The sequence below is a fragment of the Melampsora larici-populina genome (genome assembly GCF_000204055.1).
Source record: "Melampsora larici-populina 98AG31 unplaced genomic scaffold MELLAscaffold_6, whole genome shotgun sequence".
Taxonomy (NCBI): Eukaryota; Fungi; Basidiomycota; class Pucciniomycetes; order Pucciniales; family Melampsoraceae; genus Melampsora; species Melampsora laricis-populina.
Genome location: NW_006768770.1, coordinates 1,779,057 through 1,806,140, shown reverse-complemented (window position 1 = coordinate 1,806,140; position 27,084 = coordinate 1,779,057). Strand labels below are relative to the sequence as shown.

Sequence of the window (27,084 nt, the reverse complement as noted above, 5' to 3'; positions counted from 1 at the left end):
AAAAACAACCCAGAAGCCACCGTGCCCTGCCTCAAAAGGCTTGTACACCGTGTAAGTCAATCTTGCAGAGTATTCAAATGGTTTCCCTGCATTTTAATGATTCCCCTGAGCGGCTATCTAGATCGCCAGACAGTGTGGGGATACCGCCGATGGGATGGACGAAGATGTCTATTGGAGGCAAGCTCCATTGGCTCTGCCACTCTGTATTGCGTACCTTTTGAGTGTCCTTTTCTGAACCGCTTGCGTCCTGCATCACGGAGGCTGACCTTGTTTGGTGAACAGCAACGCAAAGCCATACGAATCTTTCAATTGTGTAGAGCTGGTGGGGGGGAGGTAGTATCTGGGCACAGGTGGATCTGCAGCTGCACCGTTTGAGTGTTCCAGGCACCTTATACACTTCCGCGTAAGCCCTTTTGATAGGTCAAGGCTTTGATGTAGATTTACACTCAAGTTTGGTATTGTCTGCAGGTTTTACAAGTTGATTTACGATGACAATTGTGCCACCTTTGATAACAAGGGGGAATTAGTTACCATGGGAACTTTTCTACTTAGTCTGAGACACACTGGCTAGAGTTACGCGGAGGGGGCCGCGGAGCGGCGGCCACCAAAACAAGATCTTGAATTTCTTATACTGATGAGGAATATGAAAAAAGATGAGAAAACTAAGTCAAACGCCCAAGAACAAAACAAAACCCCTTGGGGAGGCCTGAGGCCTTACAATTCTGTATCTATGAGATGCCTGACAACAAATAACTTTCACTGAAAAAATATTTTTTACCTCCCTACTATCTAACCCCCATTAACACCCTTGATGAAACAAATTGAATGATAAAACTAATGGTCAGTTTTGACGAGGCACGAGGAATAACCTCGGTCCACGTCACCGGAGACCAAGGGAGAAACCCTCCCGGCTACAAGCCCTTGCCAGGTAGCCGGACGTGCCTAGCCAACCGGGCTGTGCCTGGAAAGACGGATTCACCTAAAGTTGTCTCCCAGAAGATAGTCTCTGACTTTCTCAAAGACCTTTTAGCCTCCCCTGCTTCTCTCCCTCTCTTATTGTGCAAGGGTTACCTCCCGCTCCTCTTTTCAAAATGTCAAGCACTGAATCAGACACAAACCTGATCAACACTGTCGAAACCAGCTTGAAGGAGAAAACTATGAGGAAGAAAACGGCAGCAAAGCAAAAAGCATTTAAGAAAGACATCAAAGAAACCGGTCAACACAACGAAGATGGTAATAACGTCGACAAAGAAACCACTAACGAGGGAAACAACGACAAAGGCGACAACTCTTTAGATACAACAAACAACAATCTGAAGAATACCAGCATAGCCGCACCAAGAATGGAAAACAAAAGTGCGACCAACTACGTAATCCTCAAGATTGTGGTAAAAGGAAACAATAAACCTTGGGTCAGACTCAGAAGACCAAGAGAAATCAACATCTAGCTTGCAATGCTCAGACTTAATAGCGAACAATTCCAGTAAGTGGAACACCTCTGGCTACTAGACTCCTGCAATACTATCCAAAGAAAAAACTGGCATTGTGGCCCGATACTATCCGCATCCTATGCATAAGATGTAAAGCTGCATAAAACGCGTATTTTCGCATCTTATCTTGCCCTGTTTTTCACAAGTCCCCTGGCTCAGACTTGTCTGACCCTCAGACTCGTCTTCAATGCAGGGTCAGACACATCGGACACCACCTTTCCCCCTTTCCTCATGTTGGACAGACTCATCTGTCCTTGATTCCCTACTACATAAACACCTACATATGACACGCCACCTGACACACTCACCTTTCCTCTTAATCATCTTGCTCCCCTGCTCAATCATTTCGTTTCCGCCATAACCTACCCTTCCACCATTCTTGCCACCTTCCACTGACAACACAAGCACCAGAATCAAACACCTCAAACTCAAACTTACGTTATGGACAATATCGAGTCTTTCAATCACAGCACATCACTTCATTATTCAGGTGCAAGCTTCATCTTTGTCAATGTTAAAGCTTCATCACAACTATATGGAATTCCACCAAGAGTACAGATGTACAAATTTCGTATGATACAACTATTTACATGTGATCAAAACAACCGAAACAATTTGCTCAATACTGACAAAGACCTCGAAATCAAATTTCTTCTTGTTCTAGGTTATCTTTACCACTGACCAGCCTCGTCTCCATCGTCATCCCCCTCGACTCCTTTGTCTACCTCAAGCTCATCATGCGGCACCCGAATTTCCTCTTCCTCCTCGCCCCACAGAAGCATACTCTGCTCAAGCACCTCCTGATCATCAAGCATCTTGGATTCAATACTTGATGCATTTACATTCCTCTCCCACTGAGTCTTACACTTCACAATCAGTCTGCCCCAATGAAGAACTAATCTGTCATCAAATTGAACAGTCGATTTGCTGTACTCTTGTGTCCCTCTCAGCAGTTCAACCATGTGAGTATTCCAGCTCATCCAAACTCGGCTGTGCGACTGACTAAGATTCATGTGTACTGCATTTAGCACGGTCCTGCTTTCGTTCCATACCTCTTTTGCCTGTCGCCCACCTGGCTGGACCAAATCAATCGGGCTATCCTTTCCATGACATTCCGGGTCCCACTCTGAATACCAAACACAATTAAAACGATGTATTAGCTTAGAAGTCTTGTTTAGTTTTATGTAGTACTGTATGACTAAATGGGTTGCAATACAAAGATCGTCTTATACCTTTAACACATAGATCACAGAGCTTGTCTAGTTTCTCATCTGTTTGGATAGCATAGAGCATCATCTGCCGAATCTCCCGACTGATACGACAAAGCTCCTCAGTACAGCTTCGCTGCTGTAAGAACGCTTGAATCCCGTCCTTAGTTCCTTTATCGACTGCCCAAGCCTCGGTGGGATGTGAGAGTGAACCCAACTTCCAAAATTGGTCTTCTATCAACATTCCTTTTGCCTCATCGTAGGAAGGGCAGTGTAATTCACTCAAGGGGAGAATAGAGTTTTATTTAGAAACTTGTAGTTTGAATGAATCAAACTTCCGCTTGAACAAGGCCTGCTTATTTTGCATAAACTGCTTTAAGCTCTGTTGTACACGCGTTCCTGCTCGCCATACGTATACATATGTATCAGATATGTTTCAAAAGAGATAATCAAAAAGAAACAAAAGGCAGGTGAAATACCTTGGCCATGCTTTTCCCATCGTTTCTGCGCCTCTAAAATCCCAACTTTGGCTTCATAGAGCTTATTCTTTGCTATGCGAACTCGGATAAGTGCACCAGCCTTTGGATCTGCCACTTCCAACATCAGAACCTTTATTTCTAATTGAGCAGTACAATTAGATGGACTTACTATTCCGGACTTGCGTGAGATTCCGAAACTCTTCCGATCCTAAATGTGAAACCACCCCGCCGATTGCCTCTTCAAGTGCAACAATTGAACCAGGTAAAGTGAGCATCTGTTCCTGTTCTGCTTCGCTTCTATTTCTGATATGTGCTGTTTGCAAACTTAAAAGCTGAGCGCTGTTGTCATTGAAAGTACAAGTGAGCTCTTTAGCTTCTAATATAATTAGTAAGCCAACATGAACAAGGGACCCACTGCGAGACACATAGCTTCTCCTCTAGGTCAAGTAATTCAGTCACCTGTTCCTCAAGCTTACGAACACTTTCGTTTTCCATGGCAGCCCTCTGCAATGTCTGCTGTCTTTTCCACTGACCCGTAAAATAGTCAAGTGTGTAGATATCATTTGAGGTCAACAGCTCATTCAATTTCGTGGTGGCCTGGTCAAAAGATGCTTGCGCATGTTGTAGCTTGTTTTGCGCAGAGCCAACTGTTGTTGAAACACTTTATTAGCAGCTCATTCAACTCAATACGCTGGAAGCTTGGTTCAAAACAAACCTGCGTTTGCACGCAAGATCGTGTTGCGATGCTTGCTATGGAGATGTAATGTATTGAGCCGGTGTTGTCTTGTGGAGTAGCGATTGGGCATTACTAGCGGTGACAAAAAGGACCAGTTGCGCTCAAGTCCCTCCCCATCCGAGAGACCCCAGCCCTTGTTCAATCAAGGATTGTACTGAAGTTGACACGTCCACTGGTGTACATAAGAGTGGAACACACTTGTGCCAAATTTGAGTTGATCGTTCTCCCACTCAGTCTTGAATAGTTGATTCTAATTCAAGAAAGTCTCAGCTAGTCTCAGAACTCATGATTGAATTAATTAATGAAATCCATAAATAAGATACATATTACCTTCTTGATGCTTTTCTCCAAAGTACAACCGATGTCGTACAGTATTCCCAGCTGTGTTGGGCGATCAGCGGCTTTGGATGTGTGTGCCAGAATCTCGTCCAGCAAAGCGAGTACATAATATTGTCTGTACCCATAAGAAGATGCAATTCTGTCTCAGTATTGAAGAATGAAAAAATGATACCAGCGTTTTATATCTGGTAAAACATACTTTTCACCGCTTTTAACAACGTTAACCAATCGCAAGATGTGATCATGGCGGCAAGCCATACCAATCAAGCCGGTCTCGTCACAGCCTTTCCAAGTGGAAGCTCCTCAATGGTCTGCAGCAGCTGTATGCTGTGCAGTGCAGGTGTCCTGTGGCAAAAATAGATGACAGATATGTTTCAAAAAGGTATCAAAGAGAGCAATCGTATGTATTTTAATCTTACTCAAACACCAATATCCTTGTTTTTACGTGATGGACCTGGAGCCCACTCATCTACTTTCACTTGATTCATGAAAAGTGATGGATACGAAGTTTCTCGTTCCTTGTACTCGCGGCTGGCTGCTGTGTGTCTCCGATGCTGGAAGTTCCCATCAAAGCACACTATGTAATCGGGCTCGTCTTTCTCGTTGTTACCCAGGAAGGAACCAAAGCATCGGGGACAATTGGAAGCCAGCTTGTCCAAATAAGAAAGGTCTAGTGCAAGCTCAGCAAGCTTGTCTTCCATTAGCAGCATGTCTCAAAAGGCATCAACTGCACCAGAGAGAGTTTTTCGCCACAGACGTGGCTAAAACAGAATGGTTACAATGTATAATACAATTCAATTAATGGCACAAATAAGTACAGGAAATGAATGTGAAAAAAAACTCACCTGTGTGGTTCCCGGTACTAGAATGAGGGGATTAGCAGGGTCAAGAAACTCGTCTACCACCAATGCAAAACCCTGCATACGAACTGTGCAATGCTTCCACAGTGTGTGATGATAGCGAATAAGCCAAATCAAAAATGCTGTTTGAGGATGAATTGGAGACCCTCCAATGTATCCCATTCGCATTAATCTCACTTGATCCGATGTACATTTGCAAAACTGGATTTCTCGCTTCCCACGAGCTACAGCAACAGATTGTTTGTGATTAGTAATGATTGTGGGTTTATGTACTGGGCAGGCATACAACTCACAAACAAGATCAACCAAGTCCACCAATCGCGTCCTAAGATCTCCAACTCCACAAGTGCAAGGTTCATTGAAGTCCTGATCCCACTTTTGACAATCTCCCCATTGAGAGGTCTTGACTGATTGAGACATATAAGTAGCAAACATTGGTCCAAGTACTTTCTTCCACCTAATGTGTTCCTTTAGCTGCTTAGATTTGTAATATGCACCCCTGATATACTCTCCAAAAGACATAGGTAATCCTGTTGATTGAGGCGTAGGAGCGTCCACCATAACCGATTGAGATGAAACGGATGATGATGACTTGTAGCCAATATTTGGTTTGGGTCCATTCATGTCAGCATTGGAGGGTGGACTATGTAGATGACCTTGTTGGTCCGCATATGGATAATTTTGATTATCTTGCTGGTTCTGAACTTTGGCGAGCGCTCTGTTCAATTCTTCGGCGTTTGCCAGCGCAGATTGAAATTCCACTGCCGTAAGCTCAGCATCAGCCTGAGATGAACCTTTGGGTGCCCCAGGCGCTCTCTGTCTCTTTGGTTTTGGACCTAGTGGACCCTTGATGACTCGTCCCTTCTGCCCCATCAGATCAACGTAAAACTGCTGGATTGATTTGGATGAGAGGAGAGAAAGATGCGGGATAAGCTGAAATAAATACTTCAAAAAAAGACTAATGCAAGGAGAAAGAGGATGATGCAATGAGAACGATAATAAAGGAATGGCAGACACAGGAGCCTTATTAAACATTCCTTTTGATGGAAGGTGAGTTATATAAAGCCAAAAAATCATTATTGTATCCGCTTTGGTAAATGATTGGTGAACCATTAACCATTTAATTGTGATTTCATTTTGATATATTTTTTCAACTCCTTCATTTAATCATGGACATGTGTGTTTCCAAAACACGCATACCTTTCCAATACACCATCTTAAGTGAAAAGAAAAGGGTGGACTTGTGTACAAGAAACCATATGTGTTAGAGTGGTTGCTTTTCACAACACCTTTTGTTGTACTGTGTGGCTACAAACAAGTCAAACTCTTGGGGTTTTTGTACAATCCAAAAACTTGAAGGCAGAAAATACTGGCAGTTTATCAAGATTTCAATCAAATCCAATAGGAAATCCCTAAAGATGCTAAAATTACCATGTATAGCCTAGTTTGTGGCTATAGACATGATTTTGCTGTGTTTGTGGTAACACATTGCAGAAGTAAAACTCCTGGAGTTTTTGGACAAACCTAAAAGTTGAAGCTGGGTTGGACTCTTGGAGTGTTGGGCCATAAAATTTATCACTTTTATACAGGATGGTACCACTTGAAGAACCACTTATGGCTCTTGGAGTGGCTTTTGTACCCCCATAATTGCAATATTGCAGAAACACACTTGACAAGTAAAACTTTTGGAGTTTTTGTACAAACCCAAATGTTGAAGCTGTTGTAGATTTATGTAAGACTTTTCTATAAATATGAACCATTGTGGTCACCCATAGACCACCCAAAGAACCGCTTATAGCCTTGTTAATAATATATGAGGTGCTTTTCTTATGAATGGTCTATAAGGAAAACTTTTTCTAGATACCCCCATGACAGATCACATACTCATCGGCACAAAGTACACAACACTCACCATGTTAAGCTCAGTATGTCACTCATTTAAAGCAATAATCTCTATTAGGTACATGAGTTAATGTAATATTCACAGATACAAACTCCCAAAGAGTGATTATATATTATAATCCAAGGGTTATAAAGCACCAGTGGTATAAAATGTGGTACCACGGATTAAGTACCAATAAACAAATTCTTTTGAAGCAAAATTGAGGTGTGTATGAATTACTTTTGTCCAATGATAATACTACTTCATATCATAACACAAGTTTTTGTTCCAACTCCAAACACAAATCCCACTGCAGCATTAACTTAGTTTCCAAATCAGGCCACATTCAAAATCTTGTTATAATTTAATGTATTATACCTAGGTGGTTGTAAAGATTTGGATGAATACTAATGAATCTTTAGAAGCATCCAATATATATTCTCCAATATGATTCTCATCATCATTCCAGTACAGCCTGATTCACAAATAATACAATCTTGTAAGGGAGCATAATATTTGATCTCAGGTTACAGCCACGTGCCCATAGTTTTCAGATATGACAACAATGCAAGGCATTTAGATGAAAAGACATCTTTTGTAGATAAACAGACATCCACTATAGTTTCATTGGTTGGTGAAATTATATCACTAAACACTAAGTAGATCAAAGTGATTGAGGTGCATCAAATAGTCACATCAAAAGCAAAATATGTTACACATTTTCCAACCCGCAAACAATTTTTAATGTAAATGAAGAATGTGAGACTTTACATTCACAACAAATTTATATTTATATTGATTAGACTCTCTTTTGTTTGCTAAATAATCGAATCAGGATCAAGGGAATAAAAGCAAGATCATTCCTAGCTTGCCAAATTTGCAAATGTTGGTTGCGCTTCCAGAAAATGTCTGTTCCTTCTTGAGGGTTAGTGATAGAGTGAAAGGTGATTTTATTACAACAGAAGAAAAAAGAAAAAAGATAAATGAAAAACATGGCATTACAAGAACCCAATAATGCTGAATTTCATCCACGCACCTCAGGATTTAATACATTATATATACCTTAACATGTACAAAAGTCTACGGATGGAAGTATTATTTTATTGTTCTAAATTCTCAAACTGGATATCTTTCCTGTTTACACTCCCCAGCCCACTCCACGTCTCTAACTCCCTTGTCCATTCCTTCCACCCAGCATGAGAAACACCCGATCCCAACAATCTCAACCTTCTCCTACCAATGCGACCATCTCCAGTACCAGTGCTAGCCGTTCTGGCCAAGTTCGAAATACTGTTCCACCAGCAACCCAAAGCAAGAAGAGACCTACCCGCTCTCAAGCTGTTACCATCACAAACACCAAATCTTCTACAACTGACTTGGCCAGAACATCGACTAATCAAATGCAAATGCAGATCGATCTGGCTACAACCCAACCCAAACGCAATCTTTGACAAACCAACAAGAGGAGCCGGTATGAAGAGGACTTTCAAAGTGATGACAATCTCAGTGACCAGTTTAACCCCAACAATGACCTTTCTGAATCAGAAGAGGAAGATTTTGAAATTCACAATTGTCCCCAAGAACCGGCCACTAAGCGTCCTCGAACTCAACTGGCAGATTCTTCAAATTACACAACTACTAACACAACCACACAGACTTCAACAAACAGCTTATTAGATGACAAATGGACCCTTCCTACAGTCTCAAACTACAAGTCACTGGCAAACGCATGGCCAACTTCAAGAATTTCTGAAGCTCGACGTCGATCTGGTAAGACTGGCTCGGGGGTACCTCCGAACATCCAAACCGAAGCGGAAGCAATCAAGACGCTCTACAATCATCACAAAGAGATGCTTGCTTTGATGGGAAATGTAAGCTTATTTACACTCGACAAAGCCATGTCAGTTGTTCTCAGCAACCTTACTTTTAATTACTTATGTCTTTTGCAATTACTTATATCCGTGAATTGTTCTTGTTTTTGCAAGTGGGGATCTTGGATCATTGCGTAAGAAAGATGGCTATCGTCTCTGGATAAAATTCTCTAAGTTTGTTGCAGAGACGCATAGTGAGTCCCACCATGACCTCACACAACCATCTATTTGCGTGTATGTTGCTTATTCTTGACTACAGTGCCTCCATCAGGTCAACCAGCCAAACTTGCTGAACGTAACAAGATCATTGGCAACAAGTGGACCAGTCTACCTGATATGGAACAACTTGTTTATGACCCCACAATATTCTTCACTCTGTCTGGATTACCTTTGCCCAAAAAGGTCAAGCCGGTCAAACTCTCATCTGCAGATTGCGACGAGTTGCAGATCCTTTACGACGAATCGGTTTCTAGCAATAAAGTATCCAAGGTTTACGCCAACGTGGCAGCAGGGATCCCAGACGGTCAGTCACTTGCAGACCACAATTGACTCTCGCGGAAGCGTGTGAAAGAAATCCATCCTGAGGTACAATAATTGAATTTCCTTCCATTCACAGCCCCCAATCACAAGTCACTGGCAGGCCAGTGCCTCCCACCCACCCTAGCAAGTTATGAGCAAGTTATGAGAAAATTATGAAATGGATATCAAGTGGATAACATCCATCGATTGAGAATTTGTTGAGAAGTGGTTGGGAGACCACCAAAATTGAGATGATGTCATACAGCATCATAAACCTGTACAAACCTGCTCCTGTATTTCCCCACCAAGAATATATAGTTTATTAACCTTTGTGACATAAATTGACTGAGTTATTGAGGTTTGAAAAAAAAATCACGGACAGAAAATACTATTTTTGTACTATACCTAAGAATTGATTCTGGAATATCTTCCAGCTTCATCAATATACATACACAAAAAACATGATATTCCTTTTGAAAACAAGTTTCTCCACATTTTTGTCCCCTAAAGCCTTTCTGTACGGGCAGTATTTCCACATGTAATTCCTGAATGTGTCTGCAAGTTTGATTTTCTGAAGTTCTTTGCCCCAATAAAAATTTTGAGGCAACATATTGCCAAAATCATTCTGAATTTGATTGATATACATGGAGATGGTATTTGACAAAAGTTTCTGCCATAAACTTTGCCATATTCTGCCTAGAAACAAAGAATCCATCAAATTGTTGACTGCTCATGTACACACCACAATTACATATAGAAATACTGCCCATACAGGAAGGCTTTAGGGGACAAAAATGTGGAGAAACATGTTTTCAAAAGGAATATCAAATTTTTTGTGTATGTATATTGATGAAGCTGGAAGATATTCCAGAATCAATTCTTAGGTATAGTACAAAAATAGTATTTTCTGTCCGTGATTTTTTTTCAAACCTCAATAACTCAGTCAATTTATGTCACAAAGGTTAATAAACTATATATTCTTGGTGGGGAAATACAGGAGCAGGTTTGTACAGGTTTATGATGCTGTATGACATCATCTCAATTTTGGTGGTATGACATATTTTGCTGGTAACTGACCCAAAACATCTTGATAGAAGATGGATGTTATGCTGAAAACAAATTGAAGTTTTGTTGAAAACATTTTGGAGACATCGGATGTACTGGCCTGCCAGTGACCAGTAGTTGGGGGCTGTGATTATGGCCAATTTACATGCTGACTGGTTTGATGATGGCAGATTCATAACGAATCGACCAGGATGGCCTTCGCGTACTATTTCATTGCAGCTGGTACCCATGTCCACACTGAAGCAGGGAAAGCTTCTGATGGGTGGTGTGTAGAGTATTCCTCACACCAAGATATGGCTGACTATGTTTGTAACAAAAGCAACTTTCCGGCAATATTCGCCACTCGTACTCAAGGTGCTTCGGTGGAAGAAGCATTAGCAGCTGTGAACGGTTCACATTCGCAGTCAAAGTCCACTTAAACAAAAGAACCGCAGGCTGCAGACGAGATTAAATCTGAACTAAGTCTGCGTCTGCGTACTCATTTAGGTAAGAGCTTTCAATGTGTTCGATTTCTATTTCCACCGGTGTCTATTTCTAACAATCATTTTGTTCTCAAATATCTTTCGCACGTGTGTTATGTACTTACAACTATACATAAATTCTTTCTTTCCATCTAGTCAAGGTGATTGGTGACTGTCCAAAGAAAGGATTCCCTTGCAAGCCCGACCCCGCTCAATACCTTAGGGACAAGGGTTATCCAGTCGAAGCAGTACAACTACCTGGATCTACCCTGCGACATGAAGATCTACTCTTAGGTTTTGACAAAATGAACAGCAAGCGGACTCAGTGGCTGAATGACCTAAAGGCTGGTTTGTTCAAGTTCAAGAAGATCACAGAAGACCCGATTCAAGTGAACAACCCCAGTGGTTCAAACAACAGTGGGGTGTCAAATCCAGCAGATACCCAAGGAGAAGACGAAGAATGGGGAGGCATCTCGGACTCATGCGGCATTGTGGAGGACATTGATCCTGATTTGGATGATTTGGACGAGGACAGTGACGATTTACCTGACGAGAACAATTTCTGATACTCTGCATCAAAAGCTGATATTGAGCTTGATATTGAAGTAAGCCAAATAGACATACATTACTTCACTTCTCACTTTTTTAAATTTTCATAAATTAACGTTTTCTCCATTGCATAAACCACATCACTCTCAAACCGCAAGGTGAAATCAAAGAAATTTTATATGTACCATTGCTACTCAATTACTGTCCGTTTTTATTCTCAACAATTTCCTTTTATCTGTGCATTAATTGAATTTAAAGTCTCACAATAAACATCTTGAGTTCACAAAGTTGAAGATTGTTTATCGATCAAAAAACAACTGAAAACCATAAAGCGAAATTCAAAAACCAAAATTTCTTCAATAATACCTTGTCTCTTCTCACCTTCAGATTCTGTATGTTTTTTCAAGTAGACAGAAACTGCCTTTGAGACATGCAGCTTCAATTTCAAGAAAGAAAATGAATTGTCTACATTACATCTTTCATAAGCTTTTGTTTCAAATTTCAAATTTCACGTTTATATGTTTTGTGTCTCAATCAACACTTTTTGGTGCTTTGTGTCATGCTTGTGAATCAAATAATCCCAATCTACCCTTGCATGCACAGTGAAATTTGACGAGTGCCCAGATCGTCTGTTCGTTCTGACCCCAATTGTTTTGAAGAACAATCTCACCTCTTGTACATGTCACATTCCACGGATGTGACCATCAAGAAACCTCATCGATATGAAAGTAGGAGATAGATTCACAAATAACATATGTAGCAAAAGGTGTCTTGGTCAGTTTGTTTGTATCACTCAATGTGTATCAGTCAAAGTCAACTGTCAAATCAATTTGAGACCCCTTGACTGAACTGTCATTTCATATCTTTATTTCTCGACCTCGACCGTCATTCCAAATTGTGATCACTTGACCTTGGGTAGGTTTTGTTATCTGTAGTTCAGCTTCTTATTGCACGAGTGATACCCCACCCAGCTCAAATCAAGAGTGAACATAGATACATTCATCTCGAATAAAGAGTGAGAGAAGGTTTTATGAAATACATGCACTGGTCTTACGGTAGATTTCACAGATGAAAGTATTGACTCTATCGAGATTGACCTTTTAATCCCAACGGTCAACCAGTTAGACATAGGGGGTGTTTAAGGACTTTGAAATCAAATGAGTGTCATTCAATCCAAACAAGAGAAAAACGAGAGAAATACGGCTTTGGGGAATTGATTCAAGCAAGGTGATTGAGATGGACAGGAAAGGGAAGGAGGCTGGGATGGATGGTGTGTGGTCAATGAGTGGGGATGCTTTCCCTCATGTGGGTGTGGGGTCATACATAGCCGGCTGAATCGTGTTAGTCCTGCTCAAAAAAGGTTATGGGTTGGTGAAAGCATAGATAGCCGGATGAGCCAGTCCTTGCATGACTTTGAAAAAAGTGGCGGAAACGGTGAAAGTATAGCTATAGCTGGCTCAGTCGTGCCAGTGTTTGAACAAAGTGGTAAATTGGCGGACGCGTAGTTGATGGCGAGGAAGGACAAACGGTTGTAGGAGAGGAGAGGGTAAGAAGAGTGGGAATTGAGGACAGACGAGTCTGTCCAACATGAGGAAAGGGGAAAGGTGGTGTCAGATGTGTCTGACCCTGCATTGAAGACGAGTCTGAGGGTCAGACAAGTCTGAGCAGGGGAATTGTGAAAAACAGGGCAAGATAAGATGCAAAAAGACGTGTTTTATGCAGCTTTACATCTTACGCATAGGATGCGGATAGTATCGGGCCACAATGCCAGTTTTTTCTTCGGATAGTATTGCAAGAGTCTAGTAGCCAGAGGTGAAGTGGAATGGTATCAATTTCTCTATCAGATCTCTAATGCCTCTGGCTATAACGATGAACACCTTGCCGTCAGGTATCAATTTCTCTATCAGATCTCTAATGCCGCTGGCTATAGCGATGAACACCTTGCCATCATCATAGACGATGTCACATCCCATATATGCACTTTTTTATGCCGCTGAAAGAGCAACGCACATTTATGCCGCTAGAAAAGCAATGACTTCTTTTTATAACCTCTTCTCAGATGTCATGCCGCTATAAGCGATGTCTCATTCAAGCATCATCAAGTGATAACGCTGCTAGTACCAGTAACACAATTACCCATCGTCACATCTGCTCCATAATTTCACGTAGTAAAAATACCGTCAATGTTCAATTGCTGAATAGACAACTTGCCTTGCTCCCTTTGCTTTAGGTCTAAAGCCAGATTGGTATGAATGAGTCAAAGTAGCTCTTTGGAAAGGCGACAATAAGACAGTCACAGAACTAGTAAATAAACACGACCCTGTTCAAAGATTTAAACAACAATTCACCTTAAAGCCTTCAGGTTTGGTAGCCTTTGTAAGAGGAGTCGGCTCTACTAGTACTCTCATGCCGTTAACTCCTTTCTGGAGAGAAAATCTAAAGGCACTCAACTGGCACATCCCTTTGACGGTATTCAACAAAGAATGGATCAACAGAGACAATTCTGAAGCCATTAAGAGCAACACAAAGAAGAAGCACAGACCAACAGGACTATCCCCGCACAGCAAATGGTACCTAGATTGCTTTGAATGGATCAAAGCTGGAGATTTGATGATTGAGTACTTGAAAGACGATCTATACGATCATAAAGACTTTGCCAAAGCGTAAGCATACACCATCTATGCTGATGCGTAAGAAGACAGGAAAGCCTGATTTATATGCTTCATATTAGTCTACAAGACCTCTTCAAATTTGTGAAGGAAGTCGACGATCAACACTGCTGGTTGACAGCTTTCAGATATGACATAGCAGTCAGGCAAATTGTTGTTGGACATCACGTAAACGGCTGTCCACAAGATCCATCGCTCAAACGACCAGAACAAGTCGAGATAGCGAAGAATCAGACTGAAACCCTAAGAGACGGGTTCGACATGCGTCACAGAAACCGTGAGTTCAAACCCCCAAAGCAATCCGCTGATCAAGCATATCATCTAATTATCTTTGACCCTTCATTCCTCATGGGCCCTCTATTCCCTGTGTTTCTTATCCATCATTGTTTCTTGAAACGGTGTAGCATATGCAAGAGGTCAGAAATGGGAACACAAGAATCCCATCACGGGCAAATGGTACACAGAAGGCCAAAGTCACGATAACTTGGGAAATGAAGAAGACACAGTTGAAGAGGATTACATCCCAAAAGGAAAGATAAGAGCGAACAACTTTTGGAAAAGTAGAGAGAACGCTCTTGACGACAATAACACCAGTTTTAGAGGTAGAGGTAATAGATGTAGATCTTTCAGGGGAAGAAGGTTGAGATCTCCATATCAAAAGGATGATAGGGAAGTCACCTATGAAGAAAGAGCCTTCAATGATAAAGGAAAGAGCCCTGCCCAGTCAACCTCGAAAAGCAAGGACAAAGATGTGTGAGCCTACCATGGCCACTGCTCAAACCTATTTGTTGTAACCCACCATGTTGAAGCGGCTTTCCTCCCTGATGTATAACCTTTTGTAATAGATGTCCACTTTCTGACAAATCTGAAATGAAAATTGATTTAAATGTTTGCTCAGCGGTGACAGAAGATGTCAAACAACATGCCCCTGCCCCAAAAATTCTTGAAAAACCTTTGAACAACATAGGACAAATCCCAATAAGCAGTGATTCACTCCACCATGCTTTGTTACCTATGTTCACGGCACAAACATCTAAAACAACACACATCGAAACTTGGCCGACACCAGTTAGATGCAAGATGGATCTCAGGGCGTGGAAAGAGAGCATGCAAGATCTGGGAATGATGAAAGAGAGGCTTCAAATACGGTTTCCATCAAGGCATCCCGCAACATCGGATTGGCGATCTGAAATGGTATACACCCAATAATCACAGGTCAGCTGAAGAAGTCAGAGATAAGATAGAGAAAAATATCAAGGAAGAAGTTGCCGCCGGCCGGATGTTTGGCCCATACACAAGAGACAAAGTATACAAAAACATCGGTTTCTTTTGAACAAGTCCCTTGGGAGCGGTCCCAAAGGGAGACGGCTCCTTTTGTCCGATCAATGACCTCTCATACCCACGAAACGTAGAAGATATCCCTTCCGTTAATTTGTTTGTTGACAAAGACAACTTTGAAACCACGTGGGACGATTTCAAGAAGGTGGTCAATTTCTTCCGAAACTTGAAAACTTACTTTTCGCTAGGAATCTTTGACTGGGAGGGAGCATACAGGCAAATCCCCACACACACCTCCCAGTGGCCTTATTTAATGAGAAAAGACTTCAATGACAACATCTACGTTGACGTTTGAATTGCCTTCAGCGGAGTGGCCGGGTGTGGTTCGTTTGGCGGGCCTGCAGATGGATGGAAAGTGATCATGGAGAAAAAGTTTGATTTAATAAAAATTTTCAGGTGGGTAGACGACAACCTACTCATCAAGTAGATAGATCACAAGCTATCAATACAGGAAGTAGTGAAGGAGAGCGAATACCTTGGCATCAAAACAAATATCACGAAATATTCCGAGTTTGCCAACAAACAAAAGTTCATTGGGTTTTACTGGGACGCTAAAGATAAGACAGTTAGGCTACCTACCGCCAAACTAGAGCAGAGGAGAAGAGAAGTTGACGCCATATGGACACAGAAACAGTGGTCACTAAAAGAACTAGAACGGTTCAACGGCAAGCTGAACCATCTTCTATTGAGTATCCCCCAATTGAGATGCTATACTACAGCAAAATACAAGTGGAAAGCAACACAGAAGACTTTCCGGAAGTGTTCCCCTCCAGACGATGTTCTAGAGGATATGGCTGTATGGCGTGACGTCCTGGCAACCTTGCAGCCTACCAGAATTCTCCCCGAATATCAGGTCAAGAACGTGGGGTGGGTAGGCGACGCCTCCACCAACTTTGGCATTGGGATCATAATCGGAACGTGTTGCAACACCACCGCGCTCCGCTCCGCTGCGCTATAAATAGCATTTTTGCCAGCGGAGCGATCCGGCGCTATGAATAGTTCCAAATCGCTACGCTTTAATTTCAGAGCCGCTATGGCTTTTCAAAGCGGTGCGGCAAATTGCCCCACTCCGCTTCGCTATGCTCACATTTTGGCCTCGGTAGCGCTCCAAAGCGCATTCAGGTAGGTTTTTTGGGCCAATTTAATGTCCTTTGAGTAATTCGTACACTTTGGCCTACATACGCACCCCCAACAATCGTCAAATCAATTTTCTACATAGAGGTAACACAAATGAGATTGGCGCACCGTGTCGGTAAGGATAGTATCTAATCTAGATCTTTGATTGACCAGCTTACACCATTGTTTCCATGCATAACCATCCTTTAATTTAACATCTTCTTCCTTACAAGCTTGAAATTGAATGAAACTTGCGTACTCGAAAGTAGCACTGGAAAATCCAATTATCAGATACCAAATGATTTCCTTTGGTCCCCATCTTTTATTAACCAATCAAACTAATTGTGGTAAAACTAAATCCAGTTAAAATCAATTGGGTATCAATATGAGATAAAATCACAGTAGATTTGACTCCTACTTTTAAATCAAATTCTTTGGCTTGATGTGCATAAATTATATCATAAGTGATGGTCCAAGCCACACATCCAGAATAAAGTGGTAATTATATCTTTCAATCCGTGGCTCCTAAAACTACTGATGAACCAAGTAAAGCACCCTGGTTGAATGCAAATCCTAAACATCAAGAAAGAATTTTATACTGCATTAGTTTAATGAGACAATGTGAATTGATCTGAATTCGTAAGAACAACATTAAAAACGTACCGAGTACTAATCGAGGCCAATAAATGATACGTTTCATAAGAGGGTAAGTGACAACCAAGAAGAGTGAACAACTACCTACAAGGATACCATAAGGATTAAGTTGAAGTAAAATACCTAAACCAACACTAAGTTGTAATCCAAGCCAAGTGATAGCTTTAGGTATAGTAATCGAACCAGAAGGTAATGGTCTATCTTCAGTTCTATTAACTTTTGAATTGATTTTTTGACCCCAAAGATCATTAATTGTACAACCTGCTCCTGTCATTACAAATGCACCTCAACCGAAGATTCCTAATTGATATATTAGTTGACTTGGTAGTAATAAGATTGAAGTTGATGCTAAAGTGATTGAAGTTGCACATGATAAAATTGATAAAATTGAGCCTATCGGTGATTGAATTCTCAAGATTGCAAGGTATGGTTTGATTGTTTGTTTTGATCAATTGAATCGGTCTGTTATCGTTCGATGAGAAGTTAATGATACTTTTCTTGTCTGAGCTGATTTCTCTTCAGTTTGAATTTGATTGATATCCTGTTTTTGATTTTGATCGGGTTAAGTGGAATGGAAATGAAGTTTTGATAAATTTTGACATGAACTTGACAATTATATTGCTCTGACAGATATATCGCTCTGAGGCGCTAAGACAGATCATAGCACAGCGAATTATCGCTATGCAGTGCGCATGAAAATTCGCTATGTGAAATTCGATTTCACAGATAGCTATAGCTAAGCGCAACCCGCGCTATAAGGCCAAAAGGGAAGCGCGGGCGGAGCGCTCGCTCCGCTGCCGCTCCACTACCGCTTTTTTGGGCACTACCGCTTTTTTGGGCGGAGCGGTGGTGGTGTTGCGTGTTGGTCTCAGTTCCAATGGGTAAAAGGCTGGCAAGACCCTCCAGGGAGGCCTAGACGGTCTATTGCCTGGGCGGAGACCGTAGCGGTCAGGCTGGGCCTACTGATGGCAGAGAAAATTATGAGCGTGGCAGGCCTTTCACTATCATGCCTGACCGACGATACGACAACTGAGGGTGTGGCTCGCAACAACAAATCCGCCAACTATTGGGTCAAAAAGGCTTGGAAGATCATTCAAAAAGAACTAATCCGGCTCAATTGCAACATCAACCTGGTCAGGGTGGTATCAGCTGACAATGAGGCAGACGCCCTATTGAGGGGCCTAAAGCCCTCAAAATCCCTCAAAAAGCGAGTTCAAATAGGGATCCCCCAAGATCTGGTCGGCCTCATCTCACAAACCCCAATTCCGTCAACACGTAGACCACTTGTCACAACATGACTCTATCTTCCGCTTTGGCGACATTACACAAATCGTCCCCAGCTGTGGTGAAGGTTCTCGACGAGGGTAGCGAATACATCCTCGAACACGCATGGGCAGCCGCCACGGTCAAGCAGTACGCAGCTGCAGTAAACAAGTTCTTTTGCTTCATTGCCGAGGAGGGCGTCATCTATTTCTTTCCTACGACAGACACCATCATCTACCAGTTCATGTTCTGGTGCAGCATTAAAGAAGGCAACCACAAAGTTATCAGCAACACGACAAAATGCTACATCACCGTCCTAAGGATGTGGCACTTACTACATGATGTCCGCTTCCCAGCCGTTAACCTAGAGCGGATACGCCTGTTGTTGCACGCGGCCGCCAAAACAAACACCCCCAGCGCGAAACCCAAATGATGTGGGCTGACCCTCAAAAACCTGTTCGACATGTGTGAAACCCTTGCGTCGCCAAACAAGATCGACTCTGTCCTGTGAGCCGTCCTACTCACCGGTCTCTGGGGTATAGCCAGATTGGGGGAGCTGGTCCTAAACCCAGACCGTCCCCTGGTTTTCATACGCCGCTGCGACGTCAGCTTTGACAAAAACCGGGACAAAGCCATCATTTTGCTAAGGCTCTTGAAAACGGCTGCTCCCGGTGAGATTCAACGTCTAGTGCTACGGCGACAACCCAACGGCCTCGATCCTGTGAACGCACTCTACTTCCTGCTGAACATCTATCGAGGGGATCCTGACGACCCGCTGTTCCTGGGAGCAAACCCCAAGGTGCCCATGACCAGGTCGTACGTCACTCACTTCATGAGCGAGCAGGGAAGACGCCACGGACAGGTGTGGTCAGGTCACAGCCTGCGCATTGGCGGGGCTTCCTTGCGAGCACATTGGGGCAACAGAGTCTCCCGTATTAAACGAACGGGAAGATGGAAATAATCCGCTTACAAGTTGTATATCAGGCCCTACTCTGCAGGAGTCGCGCGCGAAACGAAGTCTCTCGCCAGCCGTATTTGTCGCTAATAAGTTATCTCGCCTTCTGCAATCTATGGCCTTTTGTTACGTCCTGTTTCCTCCAGATAGCAGTAGCCCCTAGTTGCGAAACCCTTGAGAATGGGGAAAGGACCTCCTATACATGAGGGCACCTCTCGAGCCCCCCTCCTAGGATGTGTTTGATTGGAGCTCCTCTCCCCTTTTCTCTCTGTCACGCTCCCGTCCGTCAGACGCCGGACGACGAGTGCCACGTAGTAGAAGCCTACGAAGCTTCCGCTAGGTGGTCAGGAGTGTAGGGTTTCACCCACCACAGGCAAGCCTCACTCTTACGCCTCGTGCGTATTAGCAAGTCTTGCCACTTAAACTCATCACCCGTCTGTGATAGAGACTAGGCCCCTCAGCAACACCGGTAGGTGGAAATGCCGGCTCGTGAATTCTCATGAGAATTCTTACCACCACCCCACTCTCTCCGAGTAGAGTGGATTGCGCAATCACTATTATACTTTTTTGTGTGTGAAATGAAACAAAGAAATTGATAAAAAATAAAATGAAACTACAATAATTAGACATGTTGTTGAGTAGCTATACTTTGAAGGAAGTAAACCTCTAAAAAACACTGCCTTTTACGACCACTTACTTTGGTAAGATTTTTCATTCCAAACCGGAATTCTGTTCTATATATTTTCTTATAGTATTATCATTATTATTATTATTATTATTATTATTATTTTCATATAAGGTGAGGGTGGGCGGGAAGAAAAAAGCTTATAAACAGCTAGAAACTGAGAATGAAAAAAGGAAACTCAAGAACTGCAGTTTTGGTGGTAACGCTTCTCGCGGTATGACGCTTGGTGAGGATTCGCGTCAATATTCGAAAAGAGAAGAATCAGAAGAATTTGAGAATAGATTCAAAACCAGGAAGGAATGTAAACTTCTTCCGTCGGGGAAAACAAGACCCATCCCGTTGATTTGTAATAGGGATCCATTCGTCGTGAAATCAATATGTTGGGGACTTGTTTTGGTATTTTGATGATTATTAAGCATTTTCGAATATATGCGGTATTTGAGTATCTTCAGTTCACCGTTTCTCTACTTCCCATGTCCTGATTCCACTTAGTTAATCGGGACACCAACTACAAACACTTCGCTGACATTGACCCGACGGCCTTCCAAAGATGACATTCAAAACAAAATGGAGCAGATCCAACAAGCAGGAGGCTCCTTGACTCTGGATATGTGATTGACCACACTGGATTGGCGACTCATTTCTCTCAAAATGCCACTGCTGTGGTTGCTATGTTTGTCCTTGGAAAATTCAAAGTTGTAACCGTTTGAATGTCGCACCGCGGGAATTAATTTGTTTGAAACCCGATTGAGCGGAATTTTGGTGTCCGGGTTCGAAATTTCCTTGAATCGAGAAGCTCGTTCACAACTTGTTAGCATTACGTTTGCTGATTTCCCTCGAGTACACTACTACATACACATACACAGCACTTTCAAAACCTCCAATTCCAACCGTTCAAGTATCTCACCCCTTATCATGTCCCCACCCAACTCCTTTCTTTTTTCATGGTTGATAAAGGCTTGACAAATGAAGGTGAAGGTGAGGAATGGTGAAAGGGTTTGTTGTTGTATCATGTGATTGTACATACACGGGGCCAGCAGAGTACAGAGTACAGCCCGAGGGAAATTGGCAAACCTATTGCCAACGAGTTGTGAACGAGTTTCTTGATTTGAGGAAATTTCGAACCCGGACACCGAAGTTTCACTCAATCGGGTTTCAAACAAGTTAATTCCCGCGGTGTCGGCAAACCCCTGTTTTTCTTTATTGTTTGTAACCTCTCATGTGAAATTCCAAGGCTTTCATGCCCAAAGCTCAACTGTCATGCGTTTGATCACTTCCAAATCTCATCTTGCGCTCTGCGAAGGCGCCTTTGTGGCCCTCCGGTGTGAATTTAATTTTTAAAATTTATCGCATTTGCCCCAGCCAAAAAAAGGACAAACCGTCTTTTGGCAGTTTGTAGGCCAGCTGAGCCAAGGTCAGACCGCACACAGGCGGGCTTCAGGCGCAAAATAAACGTCTTTCCGTCGCCTGAGCTTGCACCTCTGTGGCGCCTTGGAGGCGTCAAAATCCTGGCCAGCTACCGACCGCCTTTGCGTGCAGAGGCAAGGGCGGTCAAAAGACGGCCGCCGGAGACCAGCCCAGGATGCTCGAGGTGCCCCCGTGGTGTACCCTTCACGGGAGCGTAGCCGTATCAGTCCCCGCGTGAGACATGAGACGACAGTGAGACGATCATGAGACTACACGTAAAAATATGAGTTACATGTCACTTGTATGAATCTGAGATGCATCCCAGGGATGGATAGTCTGATATGCCCAACAGATGACTTCTGATCTCCATGATCTTGGCATCTTTGAATCAAGCAATCACAATGACCTTTTGTGTCTGTGGTTTTGTGTTCCTCTTTTTCTCATCATCCCATCAAAAACACTCAACTTTGGGGAAGAGCAAACCAATCAATCTTTATCTTCTACTGATTCATGTTTAGTTGTTTACAATCCATCATGAAATTTAGAACGTACAAGTTTTACTTGAAATACATAAAGAGAGATTATCATTCTGTTGCGACTCACAAATCTTGGTCTCATCGTTTGTCAAACTTAGAGAGGTTATCATCCTATCACCAATCTCGGCCTCACATCTTGATATGTACACCTTTGAATTTGTTCAGCTCACGTTTAAAGCACTGTCAATCGGCTCACATTTAAATTGTTATTAGAGTCTGTTCAGGTCAGTCTTTGGAGTCCAGATTGCCCCAAATTTTGGGGATCGACTTGAGTCTGTGGGCAGTGTTTTTAAACAGCTTGAAGATGATTGATCTAACAAAACAAAAAACAAAATGAAGCAAGAAAAATAAATGATATTGAGAGCTATTGAGAGTCATCCAATCAACAAAGACACAGGAGAAAACTGACTTTGTACAGCTTTTTTCTGAGGTCACGTGACCCAAAATTTCGCTCATCCACCTCATTCTCAACAACTTTTTATCTTCATCATCGACCCTTCTCGCCTCGATTCCTCGCGTTCGATGCCCCCTGACGCGTCCGACACGGGAGGGATGGTCACAGATGGACCCACCAACGACTCGACCAGCGGTTGGAAAGATCCAAACGCGTCTAGTCATACTAGCAAAGTGATTGCCTCATACCTCAAGGGCTCGGAACGAGGCCTACCCCAGGTCGAGATTACCACCGAGACACTAGGAGCCACCCCCAAACGAAACGAAGTTCCCCGACTTGCTGAGTTTTCGAAGAAGAGGGCTCGTTTCAGCACCCCTGGACTTGTCGCTCAAGAGCACGTCCAAACCATCACAGGCACCCCTCGATCCGAAAGGATGTCAAGGCTAGTACCAGGCAGTGAGGAGGATCGTTCCCTCACTGTTCTCCTGGCCAAACTAGTGGCAGTCGCGAACGACAAGATGCAATTACCGGCCAAGGGTTCGCTTGCCAAACAAGTACACATCGACGTCAACACGTGTGCCGACATTTTGGTCTTGATCAACGCCACCTATGATCAGCATCAACTCGACCAAACGAAGAGAACACTCTTCCATAGACCGGCATCCGACATCGCAGGCTCCACCAGAGCGTTGGTGCCGTTAATGAAACCCCCCTCGTTGAGCTCTAACCCAGCCTTCAATTTCCAAACTAGCTCGTGGACCGAGAAGTTTGAAGCGCTCACTGAACAAGTAGCGATTCTGGCGGCGAATTCAGCCAAAGCCAACCAAAGACAACCAGGTGCGGGTGTTGCTGGAACATATGCAGCCGCTGCGTCGAAATCGACAAAGCAAACACCACAACCAGGACCAAAAACGGGTCCAAGAACCCCTCCCAAATCCCAAACAAGAAAGCGTGTAGCAAACACAATTACGCTTGTCCAAACAGACAAAACTCAGGCTGCTTTGAACTCGCTATCAGTTACCCAACTTATTCAAGGGTTTAACAGTGCGTTTTGAACCAACAATATTAAGGTAAAAGACTCGTCTGATTCAACCATAACAGTTAAGACGGTCCAGCGTCACCCCTCCAATGACCTAGTTCTTCACCTCGAAAGTCCAGCACACGCTGAAAAGATTCGAGCTACAGAAAACGACTGGCTACCGGCCATATCACCAAACCTCCAGGTAAAAGCTGAACACTACACTATCCTGGTTCATGCAATTCCCACGTCATTTGACCCGGAAATCAATAACCACAGGGAGGAGCTGATTGCCTCTAATCCTGATCTTCTGTCAAGCGCCGCTTTCATCAGGTGGCTCAACCCAAAAGTGAAAGAGGACTTGTCTAAGCGCTATTTGACGCTTCTGATAGGCCTTGAAACACAACAACAAGCAGATAAATGTGTTAAAGAAAAGGTGTGGTTTGGCCGGGGACTACACAAAACCGAAGCAGGCAGGGAGCCACCAAAAAGGTGTTACAACTGCAGAAAGACCGGTCATACTGCACCATCCTGTAAAATTAAGGCTATGTGCCCATATTTCAGTGGAGAACACCACGCCCATGCCTGCAGTAAGAAAGGCTCAGCGCCCATGAGATGCACAGCATGTGTGCGAGCTTTGGTAAAAATAGACCCTACAAAAACGGTTAAAAGCCTGTTTGAGGCTCATAATCAGGACCTCCTCCACTCCCCTTTTCACCCGCAGTGCGCGGCTAGGATTGCATCAGAGCTTCCGCCCCACAATCCCAGCGCGTCACCCAAGATTGTGATCATAGAAGCCGATAATTCAAACAATCAATGTTAGAACGCCTTCACAAAACACTCACCTTACCTGACACAGCGTCTGTTCTACAACTAAACTGCAGACACTCACTAGATGTAGCCAATTCACTCTTTAATTCTGAAACCACTACCCTATTTTCAATACTTGCATTACAAGAACCAGCGGTCAACGGCTGGGACTATTTGCCACACAAACACAGCAATTGGACACTGATAAGCCCAACGCCAGTTGCGAAAAACACGGGTTACCGCCCACGAGCCTGTCTTTACATCAGAAAAGATCTGCAGGCACAGATCAATCCTCTAACATCACCCTCGAGGGATATCGCCGCTTGTACTATCACTTTTACAAGCGGATACTCACTACTGGTAGTGAGCATCTACAATGACCCAGCTATCTTCTCAGGTTTCGTTGCATACGAGAACCTGATGAAGAGTGTACCCCTAGAAATTCAATTGCTACCACCATCCTCACTACAGACTGCAACCTGCACTCTGTACTCTGGAACCCTGACCATATCACCACACAGGATAGAGACGCGGAGAGGCTTGTCAACCTAATGTTTGAATGGGACCTCCGACTTTGCTCGCCTACGGGGGTGGCCACTTTTGGAGTAGGCTCCCGCACCACGCTAGGCACATCCATTGACCAAGTATGGGTCAATGAAGTGCTCGACAAGGCCATCCAACAGTGCATCATCGACGTCGACAATCTCACCAGCCACCTATCAGATCACCAAGCCCTCATCACCATCCTTTCAATCATCAGCAGTAGCCAGTCAGTCCACAAAAACGGCACGAGATCTAAGAAGAATTGGAAAAAGGTTGAGATGATCGAACTCAAGAACAAAATTCAACAAAAACTCCCGGCTATCAAACCACTAACAACACGTGCTTTAATTGAAGAATTTGACAGCGAGCTGATCAACGCAATTACCTCCTCATTAGATAACAACTCACCCTGGAAGCCTCCTATTGGGAAACACAAGAGATGGTGGAACCCAATGGTGCTGGACCCTCTGAGAAAGGAAGCCTTGAGGGCCGAAAGAAAAATGAAGAAGTCGAGACTCGAAGATGACCGAAAGGCGTTCAAAATAGCTTGCAACAAATTTAAAGCAGCAGTCGAGAAGGCAAAGGAAGACAGCTGTAAAACATACCTGACAACCCTTACACACGACACACTCTTCCAGGCGAAAAAGTTTGCGTCAGGACGCCAACCATCGCCATTGATCAACACACTAATCACAAAGGATGGAGTTACCTGTACGTCCAATCAAGAAAAGGCTGAAGTTCTCTTCAATACCACATGTGTAGCAACGGCTCCATGTGATCTGCAGGACACAACCCCTCTGACCTTCCCTCTGACGGAGGAAACCAAGACGACAGAATCAAGAATGCCAAAACTTCTTGACTCACTCACCAAAGAATCCTTAGCTGAAATAGTCAACAACAGCCCACCATTACGAGCTCCAGGGAAGGACGGAATTCAGAACTGGGTCTGGAGAGACTTGTGGCCTCAGCTCAAGAGACATGTACTAGCACTCTTCCAATGCATTACAATCACTGGCATCTTTCCAACTAGATGGAAGGAAGCAAAGACGGTGATGATACCAAAGCCCGGGAAGTCCGACTATACTTCACCATCCTCCTTCCGGCCCATTGCGCTGCTCAATACAATCAGAAAACTTTATGAGAAGCTGATCACAATTCATCTCTCACAACAGGTCGAGAAACTACATCTCTTGAACCGAGGACACTATGGTGGCAGGCCCAACCGATCAAGCCACAAAGCCTTAGTCCACCTTGTATCATACATACAACGGGCATGGTCTAAAGGCAACATTGTAGGTGCAATGTTTGCTGATGTGAAATCCGCATTTCCATCAGTACATCATCCCCGCCTACTCGACACACTGGAGAAAAAAGGACTCCATTCACAAACACTCAACATCATTGACAACTTCCTGCTCAACCGCTCAACAAACTTGGTATTCAATGGGTTTGAATCATCACCCTTTGAACTCACGCATGGGCTCCCTCAAGGATCACCACTCTCCCCTCTCCTTTACCTCATCTACAATTCATCGCTCTTAGACATTGCTGACCCGATTGATTGGGCGGAATCTCTAGGCTTCATCGACGACGTCATCTTACTAGCCACAGCCCGAGACCCTAGTCAACTTCAATCAAAAATGCAGACATTAACTTATCGCCAAACAAAGTGGGCCGAAAAGCATGGTGCAATATTTGATACTAAGAAAAGTCATTGGGTAATTTTCAGCACCCAAACTTACGACGACCCTCCCACCATTGATTTTGGTGACAGGAAAAAGCTAACCCCACACAACAGTGCAAAGTGGTTGGGAGTTACCCTAGATAGCAAACTGAAATTCAACCAACACCGTCTCAACGACATTGCCAAAGGTAAACAACGAGCGGGATTCATTGCATCACTTGAAAAATTGGAATGGGGTATACATCTGTGTCTCATGAGAACGCTCCTCTCGGCCACGGTCCACGCTGCAACCGACTACGGAGTTGCTGCATGGCTGCCACTTGAACCACCCAAATACTTCCTCAATAATCTTTTGACCATTGATAACACCAGTGCTAGATCAGCACTTGGAGCTCTCCACACCACACCCAAGGCATTCCTCCAACATGACATGAACTTGACACGACCGGAGACTAGGTTAAAAGCTAAGATTCTCAATTTTATTGCCAAATCACTTTCAAAACCTAGTTACCACCCCCTTTTCCCCATTATCCAAAACGCGCAGACCTCAAAA

General features: G+C 43.4%; 5 protein-coding genes across 5 annotated transcripts; 3 read left to right on the top strand and 2 right to left on the bottom strand.

The window, feature by feature from the left end:
• Positions 1 to 1,091: 1,091 nt before the first annotated feature.
• MELLADRAFT_103638 (uncharacterized protein) lies at positions 1,092 to 1,448 on the top strand (the record flags this gene model as incomplete). The annotated part of the gene is made up of 1 exon (XM_007406491.1): positions 1,092 to 1,448. One exon carries the CDS (start codon positions 1,092 to 1,094, stop codon positions 1,446 to 1,448), a length of 357 nt encoding a protein of 118 aa, XP_007406553.1.
• A 3,965-nt stretch (positions 1,449 to 5,413) lies between these two features.
• Positions 5,414 to 5,985, bottom strand: MELLADRAFT_103637 (uncharacterized protein; the record flags this gene model as incomplete). Its single annotated transcript, XM_007406428.1, has 2 exons — positions 5,414 to 5,437; positions 5,521 to 5,985. 2 exons carry the CDS (start codon positions 5,983 to 5,985, stop codon positions 5,414 to 5,416), a joined length of 489 nt encoding a protein of 162 aa, XP_007406490.1.
• Positions 5,986 to 8,190: 2,205 nt separating this feature from the next.
• MELLADRAFT_103636 (uncharacterized protein) lies at positions 8,191 to 11,476 on the top strand (the record flags this gene model as incomplete). The annotated part of the gene is made up of 4 exons (XM_007406492.1): positions 8,191 to 8,334; positions 8,458 to 8,764; positions 9,125 to 9,388; positions 11,067 to 11,476. 4 exons carry the CDS (start codon positions 8,191 to 8,193, stop codon positions 11,474 to 11,476), a joined length of 1,125 nt encoding a protein of 374 aa, XP_007406554.1.
• A 2,700-nt stretch (positions 11,477 to 14,176) lies between these two features.
• Positions 14,177 to 14,885, top strand: MELLADRAFT_103635 (uncharacterized protein; the record flags this gene model as incomplete). Its single annotated transcript, XM_007406493.1, has 2 exons — positions 14,177 to 14,405; positions 14,533 to 14,885. The coding sequence occupies 2 exons, from the start codon at positions 14,177 to 14,179 to the stop codon at positions 14,883 to 14,885; spliced, it is 582 nt and encodes a 193-aa protein (XP_007406555.1).
• A 2,208-nt stretch (positions 14,886 to 17,093) lies between these two features.
• MELLADRAFT_94591 (uncharacterized protein) lies at positions 17,094 to 17,510 on the bottom strand (the record flags this gene model as incomplete). The annotated part of the gene is made up of 2 exons (XM_007406427.1): positions 17,094 to 17,155; positions 17,246 to 17,510. The coding sequence occupies 2 exons, from the start codon at positions 17,508 to 17,510 to the stop codon at positions 17,094 to 17,096; spliced, it is 327 nt and encodes a 108-aa protein (XP_007406489.1).
• Between the last annotated feature and the right edge of the window lie 9,574 nt (positions 17,511 to 27,084).